The following is a 23,833-nucleotide window of genomic DNA, read 5'->3' on the forward strand; positions in this document are numbered from 1 at the left end:
ACGCAGCACAGCCTGTGAGTGAATGAATGAAATGAAGTGAGGCTATGAGCCCCTTCTCAAAGCCCTCCAGACTCTCAGAGCCTCTTCTGCTTGAGTTAGATGCCCCATTCCCAGGCTAAGAAGAAACGACAAGATCTGCACCCAGCCTGAGTTCCACTGGGCCCCTACCCTGTACCTGCCGCAGCGTGACCCAGTTCAGACAGGACAGGAGGGGGCTCTAGGAAGTGTCTCTTGCCTACTGGCATCCTGCTTTCCTAAGGCCAAGGCCCTCACCTCTGCTGGCTCTTCCAACCCACTGTCCTCCCCTTGACTGGCACATGATGAGAGGAATGCCCACAGCACACCTTGGTCCTAACAAGCCCCTGTCCGAGTAGGGCTCCCCTGACCATGTGGTGCACGAGGTGGAGGTGGGAGGAAGGAAGTTTGGGAGCCCCCCACACACACCCAGCCCCAGTGCCCACCAGGCCAGGCGCCACTCAATGCTTCTCTTCCTGGCGCCTGTGCCAGCCCCATCTGAGCTGTCCAGACACGGGAGGGGTGGGGCCTGCAGGCTGTCAGGCCACGTGTAGGGCCCAGAGTGGAGGAGGGGGGGCAGGCGGGCGGGTTGCTCTTAAGGCGGGTCTGAAGGTGAGCTGTGCCTCCCCTTACTTCTCACCTAGACTCTGAGCTGTTTGGTCCCAGGAGCCAGGAGGGAACACAGCAGCCGGTGGACACCAGGTAGGTGCCTTTTTTTAAGGAGAAGAGAGGGAGACTCAGCACCTTCGCACCTGACTCCTTTAACCCGTTGTCCTCAGCTTCTCCACCTCTCCTGGGGGCTCCCAGTGAAGGTGGGGAGAAATGGGGAAGAGGCTGTGCATGAGAGGGAGGTGGTCTTGGGACTACAGACCCTGGCGTTCAGCAGAACTAAATCTGTACCCCTCAGTGTACAGATGAGAGAACAGAGATCCAGGGGTGGGAAGAGGCTAGCCCTGAGCCCCTTCCAAGGCTGCCAGGAATCCAGGGGTGGGGGCACACGGCCTTCACCAGTCCTGCAGGTCCCTGCCTGCTGTCCCAGGTGCTGCTTCACTGGGTCTGGGTGGAGGGGATAGGACAATCAGAAGCCGCTCTTGAGGGTGGGGGTGGGGTAGAGGCTGGGCTATTGAGGCAAGATACTATTGGGAGACTCAGCCTTCCCCCAATCTACCCTCTCCCTTCCGTGACTCGGGTTTGTAGGAGGGAGAGAACAAGTCAGGAGAAGAGGCTGGCCATGAAGCGAAAGAGGGGATTTGCCTAGGAATCAAGATTCCCCTTGCCTCTGGAGCCCTTGGGAACGAAGAAAGAGATTTGAGTCTGAATCTGAAGGGGAGTAGGTGGGAGGGACCTATAAATTCAGCAGAGCTGGATGGAGCCCACCCTATCCATAATACACCCCCAACACACACACGCACACACACACAGTCCTAAGCCCCAGGGACCCTCCCCTCCCCCTTAGAGCAGGAAAGAAAGAGCTAGAGAAGTGTGCTGATGAAGGCAGGAAAGAAAGGGCATCCTGGAATAAAGGAGTGAGCCTGGCCCTGTCTTGGGAGGTCCAGTGGTGATTCAGGGGGTGTTAAAAGTGCAAAGAGTTTGCAAGAGAGCCTGAGGGGCTGTCTGCCCTATGCTCCATCCCAGGCCTGTCCCACTGGCTTCCAGAATCCCAGAAGGGGCAGAGGTGGAAGGCGCCTTAAATCTATGAAGCAATGGCATAGAGCGTGGGACTGTAGAGCAGACCACCTGGACTCAGACCCCAGTTCCACCACTGGGTCCCGCAGGTTGTGTGACCTTGAGCAAATCCCTTCATCTCTCCAGCTCCACAGTGACAGTGCCTTCTCCAAAGAGGCACTGAGAAAATGAAATAAGTAAGTTTTAAGTATCTATTATTATCGTATCCCCATTATACAGATGGGAACAGTAAGACCCAGGGAGGAAAGACACTTGCCCAGGATGGCACAAAAGCAGTTTTCAAGGGGCGGGCCCGGTGGCTCAGTGGTTAAGTGTGCACGTTCCACTTCGGCAGCCCGGGGTTCGCTAGTTTGAATCCCGGGTGTGGACATGGCACTGTTTGGCAAGCCATGCTGTGGTGGGCATCCCACATAGAAAGTAGAGGAAGATGGGCACGGATGTGAGCTCGGGGCCAGTCTTCCTCAGCAAAAAGAGGAGGATTGGAGGCAGATGTTAGCTCAGGGCTAATCTTCCTCAAAAAAAAGCAGTTTTCAAATCAGTAGGCAGGCATCCCGGGTCCTGGTCCTGGGAGAGACCCAGGCCCCCAGTGTGCCCTACAAAGTCAGTAGCCTCATCCTTCTCTTTGGGGCCCAGTGGAAAACCCTGCAGAGTGCACCAAGATCCTGCCCTGAGAAACCCAGCGTGAGGAGTGTGAGGAAAAGCTGCAGCTCCGCGTCCTTGGCTGCCCCCAGGATGAGGCTCAGAGGCCTATTCTCTTCCACTGCCATTTATAGACACACTTCCTGAGCCTGGGGTGTGCCCGCCCCCTCCAGGACCCGGCCAAGGAAGAGGCTGGCAGCAGGGCATACGGGAGCCATGGGGGAGAAGAGGGGCCTGGCTTTTCTCATTCACTTGCTGTGCGACCTTGGGCAAATCACGCTGGCTCCCTGGACCTCAGGTGTCCCTCTGCATTTGAACTCCACGTGGTAAAAGGAGTTAAGAGTCCAAAGTTCCACAGCCTGGGTTTGAACCCAAGCTCTACCCCTTTTCTGGATGTATGGCCCATGCAGATTTCTTAAACTGTATCGCGGTGTCCCCATCTGTAAAATGGGCTGGGAGTAAGGGCACCGTTCTTCCTAAGGTTGTGAGAGGATTAGAAGATTTACCACACGTAAAACCAGTGCCTGGCATGTGGCGAGTGCTCAGTAAATGGCAGCTCTTATTATTTATTATCCTGAAGGTGTGATACTCTCCCTACACCCTTATTTCTAAGTAATGCTTAGAACCATCCAATTGCTCCCATAAGCAGCACCTGATTGGTTCCACATCACTCTCTGGGAAGGTGCACGGCAGGAATTCTTGTTCCCATCTCACAGGTGAGGAAACTGAGGGTCCGAGTCACACCTTCAGGAAGTGTTTGAGCTAGGATTCAAATCTGAATCTTCAGACTCCAGAGTCTGCATTCATTTCATTTGCCCCAGGCTGGTCTCAACGCCTTTTCTAGCCCTGGGTGTCCGACTCTAAAGCAGGACGCGGTGGAGGCATCTTGGAAAAAGGGTGAAGCAGAGTTGGGGAGTGCTGGGGTGCGAGCGATGAGGCACAGCACAGGCTGTGGTAGTACAAGCAGCATGTCCTAGCTCCTTACGGTTTTCTTGGCAGCCTCAGTCCTAGAACATCTAACCTCCCACCCAGCCCCACCTATACGAAACTAGCATATAGCAATAAGGTTAGACAACAGGAAGAACTTTCCACACTAAGGAAAGTTCATCTTTCCTGGATGAGACCGCAGGGAGTGAATATCATCTGATGATGTCACTCCGCAGCTCAAAACTGTTCTGTGGCTCCCCATTGCCCTCTGGGTTGAGTTGGCACTACTGAGCCCACATGTAAGGTTCTGCAGGGTCCGGCCAGCCTACCTCCCCGAACCCCATCTTTCCCTCCAACCACCCCAGATGCTCTCTGTTTCCCAGATTCTCAATAATGCCTTATGATCTCCCTTGTCCACCAGGCTTTTGAACCTACTTGCCTCCTCACCCCTACCAGCCTTGCCCAGCTAGCTCCTGTTTTCCCTTCTTATGTCCCTTTACATGCCCCTTCCTCCTGGAAGCCCTCCCTGATCTCCTCCCATCAGTACCTACAGAGTCCCCTCTGCTTCCCCTCCTTCCTGGTGACACTGTTTATGATTGCTTACCTGCTTCCTTGTCTGTTTCACCAACTGGCCCACAGGGAGTAGTAGCTAAGTGCAGGGGCTCTGACATCAGGCAGCCTGGAGTCTGGTCTGACACCTGTTGGCTGTACAACCCTTGGGCAAGTAGCTTACCTCTCTGTGTTCTCACACTCTAAAATGGAATAATAATAGTATCTACCTCATAGGCTGGCTATGAGGAGTTAAAAAGGCTTTACATATAACTACCAATGCCTACATGCATAGTAATTACTCAATAAATATTTGCTAGTATTTATTTAATAAATATGCCTGGGACATAGTAGCTAGTCAATAAACTTCTACTGACGTTGTTTTATTTAATGATCACTTGCATAATGCTTACTACGTGCCAGGCACAGTTCTAAGCATGTTACAAATATTAACTCATTTTACAGATAAGGAAATTGAGGCACAGAGAAGTTAATTAGCTAGCCCAACATTATACAGCTAGTAGATGGTGGAGCCAGCGTGCAAACCAGGGTGCAAACAAGTCTGCCTCCAGCATCCATGCTTTTAACTGAATGAATAAATATGCCTTTGTTTGGGGCAAGGGGAGGCAGGGTTTTCATCTACAAAAGTTACTCAGTTCCCACCCTCGGCCTCTTTCAGGTCCTGGGAGCTCCTGGTTGGCAAGTGACATCACTGGGATGTAAGTGAGGCTGGTCGGAAGCCAGAGGTAAACTGCCAGGTGACTGCCCCCACCATGTCGCAGGTGATGTCCAGCCCCCTGCTGGCAGGAGGCCATGCTGTCGGCTTGACTCCCTGTGAAGAACCCAGGAGGGCCCTGCACCCAGCACCCAGCCCCAGCCTGCCACCCCAGTGTCCTTACTACACCACAGAAGGCTGGGGAGCCCAGGCCTTAATGGCCCCCATGCCCTGCAAGGGGCCCCCCAGCAGGCTCCAGCAGGCCCCACAGGCTGGAGCCAAAGCCAGCTGCCTCCTGCATTCCCCTGATGAGCAGGCTTCAGGGTCTCTGGAGGACCTTGACTCCTACGTTGACTTCTCACTGGAGAGCCTTAACCAGATGATTCTGGAACTGGACCCCACGTTCCAGTTGCTTCCCCCAGGGGCTGGTAGCACCTGGGCTGAGCCCACTCAGAGCACTGCCTCAAGGAGAAAGAAGGAAGAGCCTGAAGCCGTGGGTAAGGAACTGGGGCACAGTGCAAGAAGGGGGGCTTGGGGACCAGACCTCATGAGGAAGAAGGACTTTTCTATCAAATCAGATGAACAGGGGACAATGTCCTGTTGGGAGGTGCTGTGCAGCCCTAAACAAATTACTTAACCTGTCTGTTTTCTCTGCTACATAAAAGGGATAAATACAAGTTTCCCTCACTATCCAATTCTACTTGGTTCTTGAGTTTGGAAAATGATGGATACCTATTTTATGTGACTTTTAAGAGAATTTAAATAAGTGCTTATATATGTAATAATTTTGTACAATGCCATTCACATAAATAAGAGCTCCATAATTGTGAGGTCCCTCAACCTTGCTGTTTAATGATGTCTCTCTTTAAGTCCCAACCTAGGTTCCCTGAAATGTTTGTAGGATTGCTTTCTGGGCCCCTGTCCCTGTTCAGGGGAGTATCTGTCTGGGGGGCCCAAGGTGGAAATAGCAGAGTTGAAGAGACACAGAATTCAGTTTATTTAGGGCAAGAACCCTGCTGTGTTTAAGCAGTGGTATGCTGGTAAAAGTTTAACAACTGGCTGCCTGGGGGAGTGGGGGAGAGCCCTGATTTGAAGCATCTGCCAGTTTCCATGGTGTGAATTCTCCCTCCGTGGCCAATTTCAAGCCACCAACATGATGTCACTGAATGTGGCATTGGAAAGAGATACATAGTAGCAGGCCACTACATAGTATTTCCACCTTACCAATACAGCAGATGTAAATAACCTCCAGAGTATAGATACTAGTCAAATGTAGTAAAATAATTGGGATGTGATTAATTTTGAGTATTTATTACTTTTGTTTTTAACGTGTTATTTACTGGTAAGTTTATATAATTTAAATTTTAATAATAGCTGCTTTTAGCAACCAGCTGGACAAAATCCTGAACATTTAACAATCAGCCCTCGCCATCTGGTACAAGCCAACTCCAACATACCACCACATCCAATAGAATCAAGAAATCCCTACCTCTCGCTTCAGATTCCAGACAAAGAGTTTTAAGTATATGCCAAGAATGAGGGTCAAGGAGCAGCAGCTCCATTAGACAGGCTGGAAGACTGAGGCCTCCAGGAGCTTAAACAATCACCATGGGTCAGAGTGCGGTTAGGATTGGAGAGAGGATCATAAGAATTTCTACTTACTGAGGACTTATTACACCCAGGCACTGTGCTGAGCACTTCATAGCAGAACCTTTAATCTTCCCAATCCACCCCCATGAGATGAGTATTTTATCCCCATATTATAGATGAAAAAACGGAGGCTGATGGAGTTGAGTAAGGAGCAGTCTAGCCTAATCCCCGGAGTGGGGCACACCTCACACAAGCTGTTTACTTCACTTCGCTGTGTCTCAGATTCCTCGTTGTAAAATAGAGATGTGAGTTCTTACCTGAAAGGGTGCTGCGGGGTTAAAAGAAACAACAGTTGCTGGGTGTTTATCACAAACCCTGGCACACTGTAAGCCATTATAAATGCGGCTGTTTTTATCAAACTTTGGGGTTGCATTTAGGATCAGCCCCAGGGTAGGTTCAGGCTCTAGGGTGGAGGCAAGCCCAGAACCCAGGTCCTCTGGCACCTGGGCTCCTGCCTTCTGCTCCTCCTCCTGAGCATTGCCTTCCAGGCCTGTTAAAAAAATCACCTCCCTCCCTGAGTCTTCCTGCTTCTTGAGGCCAGTCATGGGCGCGGTCTCTGCAGGAAGGTGACTTGGCCTAATTACCTAATTACCCTTGGCAGGAGCAAGCCCAGAGCTTTAATGTTATGCCCCAAGGCAGGAGTTCCACACACTCGAGGCCAGCTGGGGCGAGGCCAGTCTCTGTGAAATGACCACATGAATGGGGTGGGGGTGTTGACAACTGGGCCCTTCCTCTAAGGGGCCAATGGTCTGTGCTGTCAGATGGCCTGGGCACAGCCTGCCATCATGAGAATGTGTCCATCCAACTCTGGGCAGCAGGAGGCGCCAAGGGGGCAGCATGATCATAGGGTCCTGATGAAGCTGCCTAGCTCTGCCCTAGCCCCTTCTGATGGAATATAAAAAAACGTCCTCTCCTCTAACCTCTGCCTGGACAACTGTGATGCCTGGGAGCTCACAACCTCTGAGACAGCCAGCCAGGTCAGCTCCCCATTAGAAAGTTCTCTTCTGCCATGGCTGAGAATAGCGAGCACCTACGTGTCACTGTCACTGTCTCGTGCATCCCAGCCTCCCAAAACACTCCTTTCAGACCACCGCTACTGGCAGCAGGGCTGTCACTGGCCCATGGCAGTGTAGCTAATTCTGGGCACCATGGTGAGTTTTCATCCAACCAAATGTATGCCATGTGGAGGACCCCCTCTGTTTGCATCCTCATCCTTCCTACTTTGAGGGTGTTGAAGGGAAGACACGCTATCACAGAGGTGCCAGCAGCTGTTCACTGTTTCTCTTTACCCAAACTTGGCAACATTAAGCATTAAACATTGGCTATCGTATGTTGATCCCTCGCCTAAATATATGTAGAATTTTGTAGATTATGCACGATCCCAGCATCTACCCCGTGAAGGAAATAGTGGTAACCTCGTTTTACAGATGAGAAAACTGAGGTTCAGGGAGGGCAAGTGATGGCCCATGGTCACACAGCTAGAGGGAGGTAGGTCAGGTCTCGAAGCCCGGGTTTCTGGGCTCCAAAATCCATGTTTCTGCCTTTCTCTCTTCCTCGGAGCTAGTTTCTTGTCCTCCCAGGCTTCGCAGAAGAAATGTGTTTGGAGGCAGCCTGTGTTGCGGGCTCCTCTTCTGAGGCTCCACCTCCCCAGTGTTCACAAACCTTCTCCTAGCCCCCTGGCCCCTGCCTCTTGCTTACCTTCCTTCAGACTTACCCTGTGGGGGGCCCCACCCCACAGGGAACATGGCTCTTAGAAGCAAGCACCATATCCCTTTCTTTATCCTGTCACCTCTCCACGTCTTTGCAGCAGGCCCCATGTTTCATTTTCCAGCAGTTTCTGCCAGGCAAGGCCGTTTGCCAATCCCAAGTGAAGAGTGTTTAATAACTGTCTCTCCGCCCCCCCACCCACGGGCTCCCCCTCCACCCACCCTGCCTGGGGCTGGCGCCTGCATCCACCCAGCACTGCTCAGACTTGCCCCACGGGCCTGTAAACAGTGGCTGCATCCAGGTGATGGCGGGACCTCTAGCTCCCCCAGCCACTTCCACCTCAGGGCAGCATCAGGAGGTGACTCACAGCTCCAGGACTCCTTCCTCACTTCCCGCCCTTCCTGCTCGCTCAGCCTCCAAGCAAGGCCTCTGGTGGTGAGTAGGAAGCCCAGAGCTTCAGCAGACCAAGAGACCCTCCTTGAAGCAGCCAAGCACCTTCTCGCAGGGCAAGGCCTTGGAAAAGTGTCCTGAGAAACCCCTCCTCTTGGAAGAGGCCCCCCAGAGAGAGCACAGGAACAGGAGTCAAGTTCCTCTGCTCCCTGGCTGTGTGGCATTAGACAGTTCACTTAACCTTTCTGAGGCTTGATTTCTCATCTGTTATATGGAATTAATAATATTTTCTACTTCAATAGAGCTGTCATGGGGGTTAAATGAGCTAATATAGGTAACATGTTTGTAACAGTGCTGGCACACAGCACTCAATAAATACCAGCCTTTATTAAAAACTATGCAATAGATGTCAGCCCCACTCTCACATTTCTCTGAGCCTCAGTTTCCTCCTCCACAAAAGCAGTGCCTACTGGCATTGGACATAAGGGCTGTTGTAAGGCTTGAGAGGATTATAAACACTATAAAGTCCTATAAAAATAGAAGTTGTGCTTGCCAAACTTCCAGAAGAATCTACCCCTTTCCAAGACCTCCTGTCTTTCAGAGCCTGCAATACATTGTGCCAAATTTTCTCCTCTTGCCCTTAGCGGTGGTTCCCCCACCTTAACCAGAGAATATTAGCCATCTGGCCAATACTGGCCCCCCAAAGCCAGCAGGTAGGAGATGCCCTTCAAAGCCCACCACGGGCCAGGCTCCAGGCTCTATTCATCAGCGTGTTTCACCGTCACCACAACCTTGGGAGGTCAGATTTAGGTCCCCACTTTGCAGATGAAGAAACTGAGGCTCAGAGCAGTTAGGAAGGTTACCTGATGCCTCTTGGCAGGAAAGTGGCAAAGCCAGGACTCACACTCAGGTTTGTCTGATGACAAAGCCAGGCCTGTCCCTCCACCTCCTGGGACAGCATGCGCAGGTCAGCCTGCCAGCCCCCCTCATCTGATGTAATCCTCCACCCCCACCCCAGCCCAAGCAGGCTCAGACAGAGGCAGTAACCATGAGCAAGGCCAGAAGGTCCTACCCGGGAGCGGGCTGGGGCACGCAGGGACTCCACAGTTACCGTGGGCGGGGGGATGGTGCATGTGCCAGAGCCCAAGGGGGTGGGAGGCCGGCAGACAGGAGCTGAGTGTGCGGTTTCCTGCCGACTCTGCCCCAGTTTTCATCCTGGGAAGCCAGAGGCCAGACACACAGCCCTCCAGGAGGGAGCAGCTGGGTAACCCCCACCTTCTGCCACCTTTGCTGGAAGAGCACCAAAGACAGCTCCCCTCCCCCAGGTCAGGAGGAGGGGTGTCCCTCCTCACTGTGGGGAGAACCACAGGGCACCCCACTCCAGGGAGGAACAAGGTCTCAGAGCGAGAGTCCTGGGTGCCCCCACTGGGGCATGGAAAGAGCAAGGGAGTGAGCAGCCCTGGGTGTGTTTAGTAACCAATCCCTGTGCACCAGCTCACAGTGCAGCCTGAGAGGACCACACTCAACAGTGTGACAAGCCCTGCCCTCAGGAAGCTCCCACTCTACAGCAGAACCTCAAACTCTAAAGTGCACCCAGGTCCCCAAGAGCTCGCTAGAATGCAGGTTCTGATTCCGCAGGCCTGTAGTGGAGCCTGAGATGCTGCACGTCTGACCAGCTCCCAACTGAAGGGGTGCTGCTGGGCCAGGGACCACAGTGGTGCAGCTCGATGCACAGGGCAATCACCTGGGGAACTAAACAAACTGACAGCCTGAGGCCTAGGTCCACATCAGAGATTCTGATCTAATTGGCACCAGACGTAGCCTCGACATTAGGACTTTTAAAAGCTTGTCAGGTGATTCTAGTGTGCAACCAAGCTGGAGAACCCCTGCCTTCCCTGTAGGCGCAGACATAGAAACAGCCCTTACTTGCCCTGAGTAATAGATGAGTAGCAGATAGGTGAGTAACAGATCGGAAGATGTGATTGGCGCAGTGTTAAGCAGTCATTCCAATCTGGGGAGGGGGCATACATGAAGGAGGGATCTCCCAGTGTAAAGCACTTACTATGTGCAGGGTATGGTGCTGTGCCACCTACTTCATTTCACCCCCACAGGGACACCAAGAGGCTGGGCAGAGTCACCACCATTTACAGGTGTGGAAGCTGAGGCTCCAGAGTGAAATCGTTTGGCCCTGCTCTCTCAGAGAGTAAGTGGCAGTGCCAGATCAGAAACCGAGGTCTGCCTGATTCCAAGGTCTGTGTTCATTCCACCAGATCTCCCCACCCAAAGGAAGATGTCATAGAGAGGGTGACTTTGGAACTGGGCCCAGAAGGTAGAACTGGGTACTAATCCTAACTTAATGAGCTTATCCTCTCTGAGCCTCAGTTTCCTTATCTGTATAAAAGAAGCGACCACATGGTCTTGTGGACCCTTCCAGCATTCCTGTTCTGTAAGTCCAGGCTCCTGGGTCTCACTGATGCTCTGCTTCTCTCCCCAAAGATATAAAGTACATCGAGGTGACCTCTACCAGATCAAGGTGCCACGATGGCCCCCAGCACTACTCCAGCTCATCTGTCACCCCACCCTTTGGCTCCCCACGCAGTGGCGGCCTCCTACTTTCCAGAGATGTCCCCCGAGAGACTCGAAGCAGCAACGAGAGCCTCATCTTCTCTGGGAGCCAAGGCAGGGGGCACCAGCGCCCCCCTCCCCCATCTGGGGCTCCCTCCTTTCATCCCCCACCCTCTCCCAGCATCTCCATCCCTTGCATAGGGAGCAAGGCCTCAGGGCTCCATAGCCTGGGCTCCCCACTGGTGGCTTCTCCGAGCTTGGAGAAGGGGCTGGGGACTCTGGCCCCTCAGCGGAGCAGCAGGGTCTCCTTGCTGTCGGCCAGCCCAGTGTCTGATGTCAGCTATGTGTTCGGAAGGTAGGTCACTCTCACTATAGCTTCTGACATTGCCTCCACAACACACACACACACACACACACACACACACAGATCCTAAAATCATAGGGGGCACCCTGCTCAGTCTGAGCAAAATCTGGGCATGCACCAAAAATTAAAAAGTGAATGTTCTCTTTCATGCCATCACATCTATTTGGATCTCAAGCTTTCCTCAAGCATTTAGAATATGATCCAATATATAGAAATTTTGATCTATGCCTACCTCTTGGGAAAAGAATTGTTGCATTAACGAGGCTCACTCGTATCCTTTCCAGCCCTCGTACAACTTATCTCAAGGAAGGATTTTTTGAAAACCTCAAAACACAGGGATGTAAATAGAACTTGGGGGCCTGAGATGAACCATTTAAGAAAGAAAAGCCTGCTTCCTCTTTGTTGCTGGCAAAACCCAGCAGGAGGGAGGCAGACCTGCCTGGGCATTATTTACAATTGCCCCAGTCTGGTTCTCTGCAGGCCTCACAGGAGAGCTGCACACGCACATATCTTGCCAGGAAGACCAAACCACAGGACCTCGGTCCCCCATACCAACTCCAAAGCCACTGGGCCAGGGCAGTCCTGGCAAGGAGTCTGGCATTCCATAGCCATGCTCGCTGGCATGGGCCTCTGAGCTCAGGGAGAAGTCTGGCTGGATGCAGATCTGGCTTCCTCCCCTTCCTCCAGCTGAGGAATTCCCTCTGCATCAGCCATGGACATGGTCCAGCCCAGGTCCAGCTTGTGTGCTGGGCCCTTGGCAGTAAAGGTCAGGGGTGTGGGGGGCGGTGCCTGCTGTAACAGCTCAGTCAGACCTGCCTGGCTGGGAAGGCAGAGTGAATCCCGTCCAGCCTAAGTCCCTATGACCTTTGGAGAGTCAGCTCATTGGCTACTTTAAGTGACCAAAGACTATAGTGCAGGGACACTTCTGTACCCTTCAGCATCCATTAATGACCAGGTGGGCATGCCCTTTGCTCTGGGCTATGGGGTATGGAGTATACAGTACTCTATTCAACCAAAGCTAACTGTGTTTGCCCAAAGATGGGCAACCAGATCAGTAGATTCCAGAGCCTGGCTCTGGCCCCTGAGTGTCCACCTCAATACCTTAATACCCCGTCTGTCTGATGCTCTCTCCCCCTGCAGCAGCCAGTCCCTCCTCCACTCCAGCATCTCCAGCCATCAGTCATCTTCTAGATCCTTGGAAAGTCCAGCTAGCTCTTCCTCCAGCCTCCACAGCCTTGGCCCTGTGTCCCTGTGTACAAGGGCCAGTGACTTCCAGGTCCCCAGCAACCCTACCCCAAGCATGGGCCAGCCCAGAGCAACTCACTCCCCACCACTGGCCAAGGAGCATGCCAGCAGCTGCCCCCCATCCATCACGAACTCCATGGTGGACATACCCATCGTGCTGATCAACGGCTGCCCAGAACCAGTGTCTCCCCCACCGCAGCGGATTGCAGGACACCAGGACTTTGTCCGACCTGGGGCTACTTCTTCCAGCAACCCCTGTCCAGCCACCAGGAGCCACAGCCAGACGGTACCAGATACCCCTCTCACTACATCTGCAGAGGGTACGTTGTAAACCAATACCTCAAGCATTGTAAGGTCTGGCTAAGTGGAAGAGACAAAGCACCAGAGGGTTTCTGCAACAGCCAGTCAACACATTGATTGAGTACCTATTATGTGCAAAGCACTGTGTGCCAGGTAGTGGGGACATAGAGATGGACACAGTCTAGAAAGGGAGACAAAAGCCAAGGATCACTATGGAGCAGGATAAACACAGAGATAAAGAGATGTTCTAAGTCTCACAGGGCCACAGAGGAAGAAGTGGTCCTTTTAGTCTGGAGAACTGGGAAGGCTCCTCAGAGGAGGTGACATCCTAGCTGGAGCTGGAAAGTGGATCAGAAGTTCATGGCCAGAGCAGGAGAGACAGAGGGAACAGTGTTCTCAGCAGAGGGAACAGTGAGTCCATAGTCATGAAGGTGTGGAAGCACACAGCATGTTTAGGAAATGACTAGATGTAGGGCAAGGTTATTGAGAGTAATTTAGGGCCATATTGCCAAAGGCCTTGAACACCAAGTTAAAGAGTAGATTTTACCCTTTAGGCGACAGGGGTCCATCAGAGAGTCTCAAACAGGAGAGTGGTGGTGTCAGAGACACATGCTCAATAGATCACTCTGGCAGCTGTGTGGCAGATGAATTGCAGGGCCTGACCTAGGCAGAGTGAGCAGTTTTATCTGCTTTTGTTTGGGTTTTTATCATGAAGTGGTCCTGACAAGCTGTAACAGGGCCCGAACCAGGGTGGGGCAGGGGGGCGGAGGAGAGAAGACAGAGCGAGGAGACCCTCAGGATATGGAAGCAGCAGCCTTGATGACTAACTCAAGAGAGGGAGGGGGAGTGGGAAAGTCAGTCGTAACTCTGACGTTTGTAGATGACAAGCTCGGAGAGGGGGAAGAGGGTAACAAAGACAATGCATTCCAATTCAGACAGCTAAAAACCACAAAACAGCAAACACCCTCCTTCCCGTAGTCTATGACTACAGGCGTCCAAAAAGAACAAAACCAACCAGAACCCAAAGCAGGAAACACAGAGGCGAAGATTTAGCACCCCCAGGGTGCACATCTCCCATGAGCAGAGCCCCCGCTGAGCTCCAGGGTTACTGTCTCTGCTCCCTCATCACTCAGCCAGCTCCTTTCTGGGGTTTCTCAGCCCTCACTCCGCCACAGGCATCAGGGAGACTCTGGGGGGCAGGGGGGGACGACATGCTCACGCTAACCCTTGCTCTCTCCCACTCACAAAGCCATGTCAATGCAACAAGAAAAAGTGACATGACAGGTATGCCTTTGAATCTGCTCTGATCATTTTCCTAGGACAAATCATTTGCAGATTTTAGTACATTTTTTTGTAATGAGTTACTCTCAACCGGCCACAACACACTTTTTCAAGATGCTGAAATTGGGAACCACTGCTCTCTGTCTTAGGGACCCAGGAAAATGGGCATTTTGGCATCTCAGAGAGCACATTTACTTAGCCTGGTGATGGTCCCATCCTGGTTCGGTGATACCCTAGGATATCACTAATTATACTCTGGGATCTTATCAAATTCTGCAAAATGTTCTTAAAACAAAATTCGTTTTAATTTCCTATGCTATTAGAGTCTTAAAGAGCCTCAGAGGTTTTTTAGTTCACTCAGTCCCTCCTGGGCTTCAGGCGCTAAATAGTTGTCCCAAATCAGAGTCAAGAATCCCGTCTCCTAACTTCCAAGCACATCTTCCTCTGCCCAGATCTGATTTCCTTTTCTTTTCCAGGCTGAATATACCCCTAAGGAACTCATAGCATTATTAAAGGGGAGGAGAGTGTGAAATCAAACAAATAATGCATCTTGGAGTCCCTTATTTATCTGTTATTTCAGTCCCCAGAAGGCAACACTAGATTTGAGAAACTGTTTCTCATTAAACTGAGATTTTATCTATTTGTTTGTGATTCATTACCAAGGATACAAAGGGAAACTCCTAAGTCCTAGATACGCCAAGCCCTGGAATCCTTCTGCTGGATTTTGCCTCCTTAGGCAGTTGGAGATACCTTGGGGTCAGGGGAGGGGAGGGTGGGTTGAATGGGACCACTGGGCCGAGGAAGGGGGAGGGGCTCTCGGCTCCGCTCTGTCCAGCCTACAAGGTTCCCCTTCTCTGTCTGTCTCCAGGTCCCACCAGGGACATGCAGCCCAACATGAAGTTTGTGATGGATACATCTAAATACTGGTTTAAGCCAAGCATCACCCGAGAGCAAGGTAAGAGGAATCAGTGTGTTTCAGGGGACGAGAGACTCAGGAATCAGGTCTGGGTCCTGCACTCTGCATCAGGTAGATGGGGCCCTGGGTCATGGTAGAGGAGGGAATGGCAAATGGCAGGTCCAGGGGAGGGGGTGTCTTGTGGACCTCATGACCCAAGGAAATAAGAACTGCAGCAGAAATGGTGGAGATTAGACAATAGAAAAGACTTCCTGGGAACTAAGGGTGATTCTGTAACATCTGCTTTATGAAGACCCAACGGGGACACAGGGTGTCCAGGTGGGGTGGTAACTGTCTCTGACTCAAGGACTGTTCCAGCAATCGAGCTGCTGAGGAAGGAGGAGCCAGGGGCTTTCATCGTGAGGGACAGTTCCTCATACCGAGGCTCCTTCGGCCTTGCCTTGAAGGTGCAAGAGGCCCCCGTACCTGCCCAGAACCAATCAGGTATGCATCTGTCTCTGTACTCACCCAAGGCCTCTTGGAAGCAACAGGGTGTGGTGGGCTTTAGTCCCAGCTCCACTGCTAGCTTACAGGGTGACCTTAGGCCAGTCCCATAATGACTCCTGGGACAAGGGTCAACCGCAGTGCTCTCCCAGCTGCCCTCCAGCACCAAGGCTCTGCCAGCTCCTTTCACAGCAAGCCTGAGCTGCCTCTGCCTCCCCAAATCCCCAAATTCCCTGCTCCACTCTCATGGTGGGAAGAGGAAGAGGAAGGTCCCAGCCTCTCTCCAGGGTGCTGTCTTCCGGGTGCCCACCTCTGTCCAGACCAGAATTATCTTGGGGGAAGCTAAAGTAGTAATCACCCATGTGTGCTAACTCATCATGTGTGTGCTGGCTTATCACATGCTTTCCCACGGTCTTGCACACCCAACACACATCTATGGAGCTTCCCCCCTGCATAAGGCACTGTGTAAGGCACCAGGGATACCTGTTTGGGGAGACAGATAAAAACAGATCATTATAGTACCAGCTACCTGGATCACAGCCTCTCACTAAACCCCAGGGTTGTAGTGCTCAGGTAACAAATGGATGAGCTTACAGGGGCTCCAAGTGTTCCTAAGTGAGCCCCCAGAGCAAGTAAGCGAAAGAGCAAGGATGAAAACCCCAGCTTCAAATGCTCTACACTATGCCACTCTGTCTAAATAAGAAAGTGACCTCTAGGGCAGTGTTGGTTATCAAGGAAGCCTTGCCAGAGGCCACAAGCCCGAGGCTATGGGCTGGTGGTGGAGAAGAGGCAGACGGCATTGTTCACCCTTCCGGGGCCAGCCAGGCTCCAGTAGGGACCATCTGGTGGAGAATGATAGCGCCTGGGAGAGGGTGGGTAGGACAGAGAGAAACCAGGCTGAAGAGTTGCAATTTGATCTAAAAAGTCGTGGAGAACCATCCCTGACAGCTCTTGAGACCAAGAGAAAGTTCTCCTGGAGAGAGAATTAGCAGACGCAGAAGCCTTTGAGCAAGGGTATTGGCACCTCCTTTGTGGGTAGGAAGATGGGATTCCTATTTTCAGTGCCACCCAGAAGCAGGACAATGCACAAGTTAACCTCTGGATGGACCGGGAGGAGGTGGGTCAGGGAGTAAGTTGGTCAGTGTTTGGCTAACGCTCCCATCCACATGCACTCGCTCTCCTTTGTCCAGGCGAGGACAGCAGTGACCTTATCCGCCACTTCCTCATCGAGTCTTCCGCCAAAGGGGTGCATCTCAAAGGTGCAGATGAGGAGCCCTACTTTGGTGAGTCTCTCCAGCCTGCAGGCCCCTGGGTGGGTGGGTGGGCTGAGACTTCTGGACGGAGAGGGTGGTTTGGGGAAGGCTTCTCACACAGGGCTGCCTGATTCTTTGCAGGGAGCCTCTCTGCCTTTGTGTGCCAGCACTCCATCATGGCCTTGGCCCTGCCTTGCAAACTCACCATCCCGCAGAGAGGTGGGTTGGGGCACCAGATCTGTTTGTTCTCACTTAAAAGACTCCTAATGGTCACATCTCACCTTACTTATGGATTATTTTAGTGTCACAGTTAAGAGTGCATGCTCTAGAGTCCGTCAACATCTCCGCTTCCTATTGGCATGTACCTATTGGTACGGTGGTGTGGGGATTTAATGGGATAGCTCAGGCAAGGCTCTTAGCACAATGCCTGGCACAGAGGAGATGTTTGATAAACAGTAGCCATCTTTAAGAGGGTGAAGGGAGCATAAATCTGCCAGTTTGGCAAGGTTTGAAGTGCTGCTAGGATCCCCACTTCACAGATAAGAAAAGAAGGGTTCGAGGTGTTAAGTACCTCCCCCAAAGGCACACAGTCAGACCTCAAACTCAGATCAGGAAGCCCCATCCAGAGCTTACAGCCCAGCCACACCCCTAGATGGAAGAGGTCATCTCAGGGTGCACAGGAGGAGTAGCAAAGGAGATTCTGGGAGAGGAGTCAAGAGCAGGGGGAGCCCCTGATGGAGAGATGGCAACAGCCTCCCTATTCTGCAAAGAAAGGCCTGGGTGTGGGGTGGGGTCTGAAAGAAGTGAGGAGGTCAGGGGCCTCTGAGGACCAGGTCACTGCAGCAGTCCAGGGGCTGGAAGAGCAAGGAGGGGAAGGAGGGATAAAAAGGCTTGCAAGCTAGGCGTTCAGGAAGCCCAAAGTGGCCCCCTTTGCCTAATTACGGTAATGACCTGGTTTCTTAGCCAAGTCACTTCCTGGAGGTGGAGGCGGAGGTGGGAGATGTTCAAAAGGATTAATGAGGCCTGTTCCTATGAGAGGGGTCCATTCACTCCACCCCCGCCCCCTCGGGGGCCTGTTCCTTTGCTTTGGCTCAGAATTGGGAGGTGGAGCCGGGGCCTCAGACCCCTCTGCAGACAGCCAGGCCTCCTGTCTGAAGAAATCTGCCGGTGAGTGGTACGGGAGAGGCTCCAGGGTTGGCTGTGCCTCCCAAGGGCACCTCCCATCTCTGGGTGCGCACATGCACACACAGGTCCACACGTGTTTCCCATCACAGCTTTATTTCTTCATCTTTAACAAGGTGCCACATTCCTCCCCCCCTCGTAAACCAGAAGATGAGAGTCTGCAAGCAGTGGGCCAAGGGGAAGAGGGGCAGAAAAGGAGGGGTTTGGTGAGGCTTACACCCTTTCTGTACACACATGGGCACACATGGACATGCTAGAGTCTCTCTGGATCTGAAGTACCTGCCCTTGAGGTGGTCTCTGGGTCTGGGATCCTCTGTGGGGTATCAAGTCCGAGTCCTGGGGGTTTCTATAGGGGAATAGTCTCTCCTCCCATCCGGAGGCCAAGCACAGATCAGCACTTGTCTGAGTGACAGCTCCTACTCTGTGTCCCTGAGCACAATGACCCCCTCCCCATTCTTGTCTTCTCTCCCTTCTCTCAACAATGAGCCAGGGCCCCAGGGCAGGTGGGGGTGGAGGAGGCACCAACCAGGGGTCTGGAAAGAAGGAAGGTTTGTCTGGACACCCCTATACACAGGGCAACATCCTCTCCCTTGCCCCAGCCTTGAGGACCAGGGGCCAGGGCAAAGCAAAGCAACAGATGCTCCAAAAGTCCTCTGGGGTTGGCCCCAAATTGCAGTTACCCATACAATCCCTGCCTGCCTAGTGGCTCAAAGAGAAGCCCTACTGGATTCCTGAAGAAGGAAGGTGCCCCCGTCCCTTGGCTCTAGGCAGAAGGAGGGCTAGGGCCTAGGTGACCTCCACCCACCCTGAGGATCCTGGCAGGGCCCCAGCACAGTATCTGTATCCCACAGGCTGCCAGGCCCTGTACCTGAGCTCGGTGAGCGTGGAGACCCTGACTGGAGCCCTGGCTGTGCAGAAGGCCATCTCAACCACCTTGGAGAGGGAGGTTCTCCCCACGCCCACCGTGGTCCACTTCAAAGTCACTGAGCAGGGTATCACCCTAACTGACGTCCAGAGAAAGTAAGGGGCTTCCCTTGCCCTGGGGCTATTGGGCTGGGCAGGGTGAGCTGAAGGAGATGGCAGAGACAGCTGTGGATCAGTGATGAGGGTAGAGTTCAGGATCCTGGACCCCATGGAGTCAGTGACATGCTGAGTGACTCCAGGCAAATTCTCTGCTTTCTCTGGGCTTCATTCCAATGATCTCCTGCCAAAGTTCCCCTTCACTGTGACTGATGGAGATGGAATCAATCAGTATTCACCAGACACTGATTAAATCTGCACCCATTGATAGAACATCTTCTGTAGGCTAGTCTCTGGCTGACCACTGGGACACAGTGGGCGGAGATTGGGCTTGGGGATTCACAGTCTAGCAGGAACCTGGTCCTGGGCTGGAGGAACAAGAGATGTCCAAGATGTAATTTCTATCCTCAAACAGTTAAATGATGTGGTGGACAGGGAGCAGGGAAGGGCTAGGAAACCCCAATAGATAGGACACATGGCAGATGCACTCCCCTAAAGGAGGGAAGTGCAAACATGTGCCCCAGGGCCGTGTGGTGGGAAGGGTCTCTGCGGGCTGTGAGGGCTCTAACTGGGAGGTTCTTAGAGGGAACTGGAGATGATGGAGGTGGGGCATAACACTGGACGGGCTCTCACCAGTTCTCCTTCTCTCTCTGTCTCCTCCTAGGGTGTTTTTCCGGCGCCATTACCCCCTCACCACCCTCCGCTTCTGTGGGATGGACCCTGAGCAACGGAAGTAAGTTCAAGGCTGGGCCAAACTAAGAAGGCTATCCAGGGCCCAGCTGCCCACTGAAGGTCCCTGCTGACTCTGGGATTGGGATGACAGACAGAGCCTGTGAACCTCAAGGGGCCAGGAGCAGCAGAATGAGGGGAGAATGGGGCATGGCAGGGGTGGGGACACAGCTGGATGTCCTCCCCACTGCTCAGCCAGAATCCTGCAGAATGGAGCAAAGCCTCACTACTCACTACTGTCCGTGTTCCTTTCCCACAGGTGGCAGAAGTATTGCAAGCCCTCTAGGTAAGAGGCCTGATGATGGTCTTGAGGGGGGCGGCACAGGCCCTGGCCCCAGAATGGTGGGAGGAGACATGAGCTCGGGAGCCCTCAATCTTATGTCGAGCCATGGGCCCTGACCTCAGGGAGGCTTAATCTGTAGGGACGCCCAGGTTTGATGGTCAAGATACATCTTTGCCCTCAGGAACCTTCCACCCTGATGAGGAATACACAAGTTCTGTCCTCAGGGAGTCCCCATTCAAAACTAGGGGAACCCAGACCTCGAACTGGGGGATCTCCCAGTCTGACAGAGGAAGGATCCTCCCCTCAGAGAGCTCTCCTTATAAGGAGGTGCTGGAGCCACTTGACTGGGGAAGGGGCCCTCCTCCCAGCCTGGTGCCTCCCTGGGTCCTACTGTTCACTCAGGCTGCCCTCTCTCACCAGGATCTTTGGGTTTGTGGCCAAGAGCCAGACTGAGTCACAAGAGAATGTGTGCCACCTCTTCGCAGAGTATGACGTAGTCCAGCCAGCCTCGCAGGTCATCAGCCTGGTGGGTGCTCTGCTGCAGGACACAGAACGAATGTAGGGCGAAGGAGCTTCCTGGGCACCTTCCCAGACATCCCAAGGGGCTTGCTCAGGAGCCCCCCTCCACCGTCCGAACAAGGGCTTGTGGCCACACTGGTGGACCAATCTATTGAGGATTGGAGGAGAATGGTACCAAGTTAAAACCCTTGAACCCACTGTGACCTTCAGCAGTGACCTTCATCCAGACCCCGCTGGATCTCTATTTCCTCAACCATAAAAAGAGGTCAACAGACAGGATCAGCTGTTCTTAGACTTTGGTGGGCATCTTAATAAGTTCCTGTGATTCTGAAGCACACCCATATCTGAGGACCCCTGACTCCATCAGCCTGGACACTACCAACACTGCAGCCTGAGCTAGAGACCTGTGACCCTGTTTCATGGCAAACAACAGGTGCCAGGTGGTGATTCATGGGGCGCTGGCCCGAGGCTGGCCTGAGAGCAGATGGTATGCAAGGATTGAGGAGGAAATGATGGATGGACTGACTCTCTTTCCCTCCCTGTCTGTTCCTTTCCCCACTTCTCTAATGGCTTCTTGGGCAGCTGTTCCCAGGACAAAGCTGGATCTGCCTGCCCTGGATTCTTTAGGCTAATGTGGCCGTGGTTGTTGGGGCTTAGCAAGGAAGAACTTGCCCTCGTGGTCAGAGACAACCCAGCTGTCCTTAAGTTCTTGATGTCTAATTGCCCCCATTGCAAATGAGTATCAACCCCATCTTTTCTTTCAACTTTTTGGTAAGCGAGTGTCCTCCAACTGGTGTCACAGCTGCATTAGTGTTGCTTATGTAACCCACACCTGGGAGGTGGGGGCAGCAAGACTCCTGCTCTCCAGAGCAGACACAAGGGCTGGCTCTCTCTGACTGAGTCCTCCCTGCCCCTGCCAACACACACACACACACACACACACACAGAGCCCTCTACGGCAAAGTGGCATCAACTAGCCCCACAGCCACACGGGGGCAGCAAAGAGTCAAGAATGCAAACAGGCAGCCACTCTCAAGAGGCTTGGAAAAGCTGGGAGGTCTTTCTCGTCCCACTCCCACCCCATCTGAAGCTGTAATCATTTGCCTAGCAGGCCTGGGGTCCTAAGGAAACCGCACCATGAGGGTAGAAGGGAAGCTCAAAGAAAAAGCCCACTTTTGCTCTATGAGGAACAAGTGCCTGCCCCCCTCCCAGCAGTGGGCCCTGCCAGAGCATCATTATCTTTGGCCAAAGTTGGGCCTGACCGGTTGTAATTTCAACCCAGGAAACCAAACCAGACTGAAGCGGCCCTGGGCTGGCAAGACCGGCCGAGACCAGCCCACCGTGCCTGTGGTCGGACACTGCTCCACCTCCAGAGACTGCAAAAGGCTAGACAAGGTTCTGAAGTTCATAGTACCCAAGTTTTCAAGGTCACAGCCTGAGGGCTGACAGAGAGCCCCCCCCCCCATACACCCATGGGTGCCTGTGTAGCTCCTATCATGGAAAATAAAATACCTGTCTTTGCATAACATTTGGTTCTGACGCATTCAGGGCTGTCCCCTTGGAGAAGGAGACCTGAACAGAGAAGGGGGCCTAAGTTGGCAGGCAGTGGCTGTGTCTTAGAGAAGACCACGTGTGCCACACTCCCTCCCACACCCCTGGTCACAGCAGTAAGGTCTCCATTGGCTTCCACTTCATAAACCGTCACTTAAACCATTTTGTGTCCCCCATATGTCCTACACTCCTGTTCTTCTTCTTCATGACCCCTTTCCTGCCACTCTGCCAGGATAACAGAGAGCTTGGACATGCCCTGTGTCCCAGGGCCAACAGTGAGTATGTGTGGCATCCCCAACAGGTTCCAAGGTCTCACAAGGGCTCCCTGAGGGATGAGAAGAGGCAGGTGAAACATGGGCAGCTAGGGTCCAGAAGAGTCCTTGAACTCAGATGAGCCCCGAGCTCCCAGCTCAGCCCTGGAGAACTAGACAATGGCCCCATCATCCCTCCCTGGGCCTGGGGGGTTCTACCCCTGGCCTCTGTCAGCTGGCAGTCCAAGTCTTGCCAAGTGGTACAGGAGGGGGCTGCAGGGGTCTCCGCTTTCCTAAAGAGCCTTAGGAAAAGGACAGCTGCTGCTTCTGTTTGGGCTGAACTATGGGACCGAGCGCTAGGGGCTTCTCTGGAGGGCCTGTGAAGAGAACTTCCCAATGACCCAGAACCCCCACTGAGTAGCCCCTGCCCCCACTCCTACTGCCAAACTGCAGTTGCAGCCCACGCCCAGGCTCCCCTTGGCCTGGCCGTGGACAGAGTCTGTGGAGGGTCATAATGTCTGCTGCATTTGCCACAGCTCATCTCTCCTCCAGGAAGATTTAACAGAGAACTTGACTTGGACTTTTGCTGACAAGCAGAGTAGCCAGCCCAGCAAGGGTGGGAGGGCTGGAGGTCAGAGGGGAGGAAGGACAGCCACCAAGCCAGGAGCCAGGAGGGGAGAGGTCTTCATACTCATACAGGATACCCAGGAATTTTCTCTCCAGAAGGTTCCAGGCCTTGCAGCCCTTGGTCTTAAGCCTCCCTCCCCAGAACCCCCTCCAAGGTCACTTCTCCCAACTTGCCATCCCTCCGCATCCCTTTCTCCATCCTTCTCTCTATACAGATAGACACCTACCCAGCCCTCCCGCACATCCCCCTCCCAGCTTCTCTCTCCTCACCATACCTTCTCCACCCACCCACCACCAAATCCATCCTCTGCTTCTTCACAGAAAAACCTTCCCTCTTGCTCACTCTTTCCCCTTTAATTCCCTCACCCCTTTGTCCCAGGCAGCTGGACCCACAGCCAAGCCCAGGGAACGGGAAGGGCAGCCCCCTGCACTGCTGACCATTTTTCAAAACTCAGATTCCCACGCTCCCTAAGCCCTGCCTCCCCTCTGGCTATAGAGTGATCACCCCAGAAGGCTGAAGCACCCTCACCCTCATCTGACCAGCCATCTCTCCCATACTCATCTCCCACTGAGGGCCGAGGCTGCTCACCTCTTCTCTTTCATCTTCTGCCTCCAGCCCTTAACTCTCCTGCTATCCAATAGGCTGTGGGCTTGGAACGAGAGCTGGGCTGAGGGGCTAAGGGCTCCCAAACAAGAGGTTGGTTCCTTGATTCATGCAACAAATGTTTTCTGGATGCATGCTTCGTTCGTGTGAGCCAGGAAAACAGATAAATGTGGCAGCATTATAACAGAAGCTTGTAAGTGCCATGCAGGGCTGGCAGGAAGGCTAGAAACAGGGAAGAAAAACTTTACCCATTTGGAGGGAATGAGGACAATGTTACCAAGGAGGTAACATTGGAGTTGGGTCTCTAAAGATGAATAGGAGCCTAGCATGCAAAGAGGGGGAGAAATCAGCTTTTATTGGGGGTCTCCTATGTGCTAAGGGC

General features: G+C 53.1%; 1 protein-coding gene across 1 annotated transcript; it reads left to right on the forward strand.

Annotated features, from left to right (window-relative positions):
• The first annotated feature begins 505 nt into the window (after nt 1-505).
• On the forward strand, nt 506-21,944 carry TNS4 (tensin 4). Its single transcript, XM_001500210.5, has 13 exons — nt 506-717; nt 4,496-5,028; nt 10,775-11,198; nt 12,348-12,772; nt 14,902-14,988; nt 15,307-15,432; nt 16,623-16,715; nt 16,827-16,904; nt 17,781-17,852; nt 18,719-18,887; nt 19,552-19,620; nt 19,876-19,902; nt 20,320-21,944. The coding sequence occupies exons 2-13, from the start codon at nt 4,590-4,592 to the stop codon at nt 20,459-20,461; spliced, it is 2,151 nt and encodes a 716-aa protein (XP_001500260.1). The 5' UTR covers nt 506-717; nt 4,496-4,589; the 3' UTR covers nt 20,462-21,944.
• Nucleotides 21,945-23,833: the final 1,889 nt, after the last annotated feature.

Source organism: Equus caballus, chromosome 11, assembly GCF_041296265.1.
Source record: "Equus caballus isolate H_3958 breed thoroughbred chromosome 11, TB-T2T, whole genome shotgun sequence".
Lineage (NCBI taxonomy): Eukaryota > Metazoa > Chordata > Mammalia > Perissodactyla > Equidae > Equus > Equus caballus.

Bases quoted from the DNA above. Each gene is read 5' to 3' on its own strand.
- TNS4 (XM_001500210.5), top strand. From the start codon at position 4,590: ATGTCGCAGGTGATGTCCAGCCCCCTGCTGGCAGGAGGCCATGCTGTC. The intron at 11,199-12,347 runs GTAGGTCACTCT...CTCCCCCTGCAG, and splicing joins GTCAGCTATGTGTTCGGAAG to CAGCCAGTCCCTCCTCCACT. The intron at 16,716-16,826 runs GTGAGTCTCTCC...GATTCTTTGCAG, and splicing joins AGATGAGGAGCCCTACTTTG to GGAGCCTCTCTGCCTTTGTG.